This window comes from Limulus polyphemus, unplaced genomic scaffold, assembly GCF_000517525.1.
Source record: "Limulus polyphemus unplaced genomic scaffold, Limulus_polyphemus-2.1.2 Scaffold7757, whole genome shotgun sequence".
Lineage (NCBI taxonomy): Eukaryota > Metazoa > Arthropoda > Merostomata > Xiphosura > Limulidae > Limulus > Limulus polyphemus.
In genome coordinates, this window is record NW_013673367.1 from 25,075 (window position 1) to 32,820 (window position 7,746).

Below are 7,746 nucleotides of genomic sequence, written 5' to 3' on the forward strand. Positions count from 1 at the left end.
TGATAACAAACCATTTGTCTCAAACTAGAGGTTACACTGCTAAAGGTTACACTGCTAAGTAAAGTTGTGGTTAAAAGTAAAAAGAAAAAACAACAACAACAACTTCATGTCACTGGCTGTGTGTGTGTTTGAGTTTGAGTAGGTTATCATGAGGTTTTCATTACGTGATGATATCAAACGATTACAACATATCTGTCACACAAGGAGATCAGTAATTCTTTGAAGATTCGTCATCTTGAAAATATGGTCATTCCAACCTAAGAAGGAGGCGGTCCATGTTATTCTTAATGGTAACAATAACTAATAATAAACTTGGAAAATATTTGTACTTAGAAAATAATTCATACAATTTTTGTGGTATCTTCTTTGTTAAGTGATCCATTTCTGTTCCCTTACTCTTTTTTTTTTGTATTAAGCCTTGTTCATGTTACTCTTCTGGATGTGACAAGTTGTTGAAAAGTCAACGTGTTCGAAGGTACCCACTCGTTCACCCACGTTATGAAAGTCACACGCCCCACTTATGTGCAAGAAAATATCCATCTTGAACAGATGAAGCACGTGGTTTAAAAACACGAATCTCGACAAATTTTAAGACTTTCGCATTTCACGTTACATCTTGAAGAAAACACAATTCTAAAGTGCGTTCGTTCTTTGATTAAATTATAAGCTCTTAAAAGAGGTCAGCTTTTCTTATTATTTTTCATAATTCGATAAGTGGAGCAAGGCTTAATACAAAAGAAGAAATAAACGTAAATACGTTAAGGTTTAACATTACGATAAATAACCTCCACAATTTCTAAACTTTCAATACAATTATACTGCTAAGATATCATTGACCGATACATCAATGTAATTGATAAACCAAAACATTTGCTGCATTTTTCTTTTAATCACAGCTAAGTCAACCATAAAACAAATGTTCTTATTCTTTTCTTTATCTAGTGAACAATCTAACGTTTAAAATAATTAAGTAGGCAATCTAACGTTTAAAATAATTAAGTATGTATATACAGTCTTATTACTTTCACTTAAATTATTATCGAAAGAAAACTGCCATATAAATTAAACTTATCAAATATTTTAAATTTAAGCACTTAGATGTTCTCTTTTTTGTAATATTCAATAACTCGTTTTCTAACTAGTAAAACTATTCGCAAAGGCTTAAGTTTGATGTTCAATAGGATTTCTAGAAAAACAAGAATTTTTACTCTAGTACAACTATTTAAAAATTCCGTTTGTCCTGAAATTTGTAGATACACTTCATTAATATTCTGTGAAGGGTGTTATTGCCCGATCTCTGGAGGGCTGGACAGTTCAAAGTTACTTCTTCAATTTCAGTTGTTTCTTACTTACAACTGTCAACGTGGCATTATTGTTGCTGGTTGTGGTCATAGGGTCATTGTTACCCTAAATCTGAGCATGGTTACACATTGCATACACGCAGAAAGCAGAGACGTAGTTAGTTTCATCCAATGGATATATATATGATGGCTAAAATAGCCCTGCAGGCGTCAATATGTAGAAAACTTCTAGGCTCAAACATGCTAGACACTTATCTACACAGAGTTTACACACATACACACAGACCTTAAGTGAAGTGAATCTCAATCAGGTTAGTTGGTAATACTCTGGAGTAGAAAACTCGTTGGTAATGTTACTGAGAAAATTGAACTGTGTTGTTCCACAGGAACTCTCTCCATAGTTTCCAGAGTCATAAAAACCGGAGTAGTTGAAACTCAGTTCACTGTCTGTGGAACATTGACCGTTATACTGGTCTGGAGATGGATTGTAGCTAGGAATGTTCGCAGTGTCTCCCACGGAGCCGGTGGGTTCGTAAAACGCAGGAGTTGAAGGAAAAGTTTGTTTGGAGCTGTGGCACTGTAGGCTGGTACGCGATTGCCACTGCTATTTGAAAGATCACAGTACACACTTTGACCGTTGGCTGATGTGTAGTTTTTTTCGTCTTCAGCCATGCAGCCATCTGCTCGATAGGGGTCGTAGCAATAAGGTAGACTGTTAACATTGCTGCTCATTCCATTTGAAAGATAGGAGTCACTGCCGTTAAGAGTGCTGGTGTCGTGGCTGTAGTTACCATAGTGTCTGTAGTCCGTATTATGCCCTCTGTATTCATGCATGTAGGGATGTGGAGGAAGCGGAGGGTGCTGGTGAGGAGATATGGCTTGATTGACAGGACCATGTTCTACGACACCCTCGTATGCGTAGTGACGTAGAGGAGGGTGGAAGGTGGTCCTGTGTTGTCCTTGAACGTTGGAATTCATCAAAATACCAGGTGGACCTGGAGTACTCTGTGAGCCTCCTGGCAATGGATAGGTATGTACAGAAGGCTGGATGCAGCCTGATGTCGAGGAGGAAGGCATGGGACCATGACCTGAGGGAGGATAAAATACGGTGGAAGCAGAGGAGCCAGAGTGGTAATTATTAGGGTTTCCTGCTATGTTATAAGACATTTCCGAGTGGACCCTCTGTTGATGTTGTAAGTGTGCTGGTGGGGGTGTTCTGTAGCAGTAAGGAGATACAAGAGGGGGAGTGGGCTCACGCTGTCCAGTGGAAACGTAACTGGTCATATCAGTTGTTGGGTAGGAACCATTGTACATCCTAGGTCGCTGGAAAGTGGGGGATCCCACAGGTCGCACTTGTGGGCAAGAATAACCAGAACTTGAGCTATTTCTGAGGGTGGACTCCTGCGTTGGGTCAGGTTGGTAGACAGAACATGGTGGATGACATTGACCACAGTTAGGCTCTGATATACAAGTTCCTGATCTGTGATTTAAGGGACTCATGATACAAACACCAACGCTTCTTAGCACAGGGGAATGGTGATCTGTTTGGTACTCATTTGAATTCTCCATAACTATGGTAGAAGGATTGGAACTAGCTTCTGAGCTGCTGGGATGGACACATTCATTGATAGTTGTAATTGACTGGACGACAGGAGGACCATCTGGGGTCTTAACACCATTGGCTTGGATGTGGTCCCCCTGAAGAATGTGTAAAGATTCACCGACATCAGTGGCCATATCTGTTAGAGGAGGTTGAGAACCAGGAGTTTCGGTGTCCGTCGAAATTCCGTTTACACTAGACTCGGATTTTGCTGGGGACGCTGTGGTTCTTCCACAACAGGAGTCTGCCTTTTCTGACATAATGTTACTACATTCAGTTTGGTCGTCATGTCCGTGAGGTTTTGAAATTGATGATATAGAAGAGTCGTCTTTATCCATTGAATTTTCCTTATTCTCAGTTCTGTCAACGCTTTCATTACCACTGTCACCTGCTCCACCAGAGCTACACTTTTCATCATTTTTACTCATAGTAGTCTGTCTTTTGTGTTTCATGCGGCGGTTCTGAAACCACACTTTCACCTGTCTTTCACTCAAATCCAGAGAAGCAGCAATTTCGATTCGACGAGGTCTACACAGATACTTATTGAAGTGAAACTCCTTCTCCAGCTCCAGGAGCTGTGTGTTCGTATAGGCTGTTCGTAGTCTTCTTGGCATGCCATTTTCTCCGCTCTCTGCGAAAAAAGAAAAAAAGAACAAGTTATAATATGCTCTTGTGTTAACTTCGTTACACTTATAGTTACTTGGATAATCATATTTGGCAATAAATTCTTTTTTGTGGAAATAAATCATGTTAAGAGTGTTCAAATATTTTCATTTGGATCTACTGTATATATATATATATATCTCAGCGTGCGGTGCACGTTAAATATAAATGCTGTAATCATTTGGAAAAATATGCCACCAGTAATAATGTAAGAAGAAAACTCCTAGGATTAAATAGCCTTGAGTGTTCTGTGCACAAATCAAGAACCTGAAATATGCAGTCTGCTAAGTGGAAAGAGGGAGACGTGAAAAGTTCAGACTGCTTAATGGAAAGAGAGAGAGAGAACGCGAAAAATAAAAATTGCTCAGTGGAACGAGAGAGAAATTTAAATTGCTCAACTAATAAGAGGGAGGTCGTGAAAAATTGAGACCGTTTAGTGGACAGTTTATTAATTTTTTTCGTGGAATTTCGCACAAAGTCCCTAATTTAGAAGTGATAGACCAGATGAAAGGCAGCTAGACAACACCACTTACCGTCAATTTTTGAGCTTCTCTTTTACCAACGAAAAGTAGGATTGACTGCCACATTATAACGCCCCCATGGCTGAAAGAGCGAGCACGTTTTGTGACAGAATGCGAACCCACGACCTGAAATTGCGAGTCGACCACATTAAACACGAGGCCATTCCAAGCCATAAGGGTATACAGGAAAAAAGTGAAAGACGAGATCGCGCAGTGGACAGAGTTGGTTTGTTCACTACGGGTATTGAAACTAGATTTTGAACGTTATAAGCCTTTAGACTTTCCGCCGAGCCCCAGGGGAGAGAAGTGAAGTGTTGTTTGTCCGTAGATCATTTTAACAAGCAGAATGTATTGGAATTAAACAAATGACACAACGAAATTCAACCTTTAAGACATAATTATATTTGAATATAGTTAGTTGTTAACTTTTGTTTTGTACACATCATCTTTGGTTCTAGAATACAATCAAGTTACTTTATCAGAACAGACGTGATTTCCCATGATAATTTGATCAAAAATATGAACAAACAATGGTATGTTGTATGTAATGAGGATTTTGTAAAAAAAAAAAATCTTGCATGAGATATGCTCGTCCAAATGTTAGAGCCAAGTGAACACATTTAACGATATTACGTAGACGTTGCTGCCTTCTAAATTTAGGGAATTTATACATTTCGCTAATGGACATTTCAGGGTCTAATGACACTCTAGAAAATCACACAAATTTAATATTGGGTTACAACGATATGCAAATGTTGCTTTTAATATATTTAACAATATTTTATATTGCGCCAAAGCCGAATAAACAACTACGAATTTTATTCTGTTGTGAATGTATTCAGTGCATTATATGAAATTTATGTCTGAAAAGTCGTGTCTCATTACGAATAGTACTTCTCTAAATGACATTACAACAACACTAATTATCTGTACTGTCAGTTGTATCATAATTTATATTTGGTTTGTTTGTTTGTTTTTGAATTTCGCGCAAAGCTACACGAGGGCTATCTGCGCTAGCCGTCCGTAATTTAGCAGTGTAAGACTAGAGGGAAGGCAGCTAGTAATCACCACTAACTCTTGGGCTACTCCTTTACCAACGAATAGTGGGACTGACCGTCACATTATAACGCCCCAACGACTGAAAGGGCGAGCATGTTTGGTGGGATGGGGATTCGAACCCTCGACCCTCAGATTGCGAGTCGAGCTCCCTAACCATCTGACCATGTCGGGGTCTTATATTTAGTACCTTTATAGATATGTTTCTCTGAGAAATTTCACAACTTAAAGAAGGAATAAAATCGATACCCTTAAAAATTGATTTTTGATCTTATCTTAGTTTCTCGATCCAAGAATAACTCGATGTGTTATAAACATTTAATCTACTTTTTTGATTGCTCACATATCACACACTAAACTGATAACTTAATTTAATTAACTCTTGAAGCATTGCTAAAAAAAAAGAAGAAGACATTAAACTATCTTCAAATTGAGTCTTGTTATCTTATGACTTGACTTAAAAACATTTCAAGCAGTCTTTCAATTAGGTACGAGTGATCTTCTTTATAGAGTCATACTCTTTAGGCGTACTTAAAGTCATACTTATTAAGCCGTGCTTAAATCATCTTCCACGAAAAAATTGGTTTTTCTCTGTTAATATTTGAACCTACACTAAGATATATATATATACACAATTTACAATTATAAAAATTACTGGTAAGCCAGAAGATAAGGTAAAACGTGCAGAAAGGAAAGGATGTGAAGTAATATCATCAACTTTGGAAAGAAGTATGGCGTTTATTTTCTGGGTATGTGATGAGGGGTTTAACAGATAGCATGTTTTTAATCAAAAACTCTTAAGGTTAAAAAAAATCAATAATAAATTTCAAGGCACAAGTTTAAAAACAATGTTTTTTTTTTAATTTTCCAGCGGGAAAGCAGCGTATTCAACTGATGCAGAATTATAGTATTTACATTTCGAGTTTGTATTACTTGTTATTTATCGCCTGATAACGCGAGCTATATTATTTATATGCTGATTTTTCTGAAAGATTATAACGCTAAAAATCGGGTTTCGATACCTCTGGTGCCCATAGTACAGATAGCCTATTATGTAGCTTCGAGTTTAATAATAAAAACAATAAGAAAACACACAAATCTTTCTCCTTTCTCGACGTTTCGTTAAATTAGGAAATAATTTTATGCAAAAATGATCAAAGATCAAATCCGGATTTTGTGTTAACCTTTCATAATATTATATATTAATAAATATATGACACTAGAATATATATGGCTTTTAAATTTAACACCGTGCCACAAAGATATGAAGATACGATCTTTTTTGGGTGTTGGTTTTGTTCTGGTTTCTCCAAATTAAAGATGGAAGTACGATTGGACAAATGAAATATATTCATGAAAAAAAAAGCTCAACGAACGAATTGAGTATGTAGTATCCGATAAGCTATATGCAATCTTTTTTTACTTTATTAGTCATTTTACATACTCCCCAATTATTCTTTTATGCCATTTACTGATCAATATTTTTGCAAGTTTAAGTGTAAAAGGATAAGTCCAGCAAAATATGCCCCCAGAAACAGAAACAGAAAAATATCTTCTTTAGTTTTTATGTGTCGCAGCAAACAATGTTCAAGACCATATTTCCCGAGCAAAACATTTTCCGACTATCCTTAGAAACTATGAAAGATATACCAGAACAAAACACACCCACACACAAACACGACACTTGCAAAACAAACCACAACATCAGAGAGGAGAAATTCAAATGAAGACTAAACCAGCACGTTTACAATAGAACCCCCTGCACTGCCGTTCATGCGCAGTAGCGAGAAGTATTACATGAAGAAAAAGAAGATGGATGATCTGACAGTATGGATTAAAATAATCATTATTTCTTTGACAACTACAACCGAAAGCGACGTATAGTGCCCGAAGTTGTACTTGAAGCTTTACCATGGCGTACAAGCTCAATTTTAGCCCAGTAGGCTCTTTTTTTTAATATCTTCTTTGTTTGTTTTTTGAATTTCGCGCAAAGCTACACGAGGGCTATCTGCGCTAGCCGTCCCTAATTTAGCAGTGTAAGACTAGAGGAAAGGCAGCTAGTTATCACCACCCACCGCCAACTCTTGGGCTACTCTTTTTACCAACGAATAGTGGGATTGACCGTCACATTATAACGCCCCCACGACTGAAAGGGCGAGCATGTTTGGTGTGACGGGGATTCGAACCCGCGACCAGCAGATTGCGAGTCGAGCGTTTCATACAAGTACAATTATGTAAATGACGACCCCTCCCCCTTTTTCTTGTTTCATGAAAGAAGGAATCTTGTAACCATTATAACAACAGTTGCAAATATCGAGGTTGTCTTTTTTTTTTTTTGTTCCCCAAGTTAATAAACAACCAGAGGATCAATGCTTAAGAAAAAAAAAACCCCAAAAAACAGAACACAGAGGAATTGAACTAAAAGTATTGTTTCTCTGGAAGCATCTCGATAAAAACCAACGAGAACAGTTACAAGAATACACTTAAAACAACTCTGGAGATAAAAGAAAAAAAAAGAAAAAAATCATTAAGCGACAAAAACTCGACAGAAAAATTCGTTTCCATTAGACAGCGTCTTTTTGGATATCCAGGTCAGCCTCCTCTA

At 37.4% G+C, this 7,746-nt stretch overlaps 1 protein-coding gene across 1 annotated transcript in view; it reads right to left on the reverse strand.

The window, feature by feature from the left end:
• Positions 1-1,608: 1,608 nt before the first annotated feature.
• Positions 1,609-7,746, reverse strand: part of LOC106474842 (homeotic protein proboscipedia-like) — a gene marked incomplete at its 5' end in the record, with an annotated part of 9,299 nt that continues 3,161 nt past the window's right edge. The window contains 2 exon segments of the mRNA XM_013935537.2: positions 1,609-1,865; positions 1,868-3,532. Of these exon segments, the coding sequence (XP_013790991.2) occupies positions 1,609-1,865; positions 1,868-3,532 (1,922 nt within the window).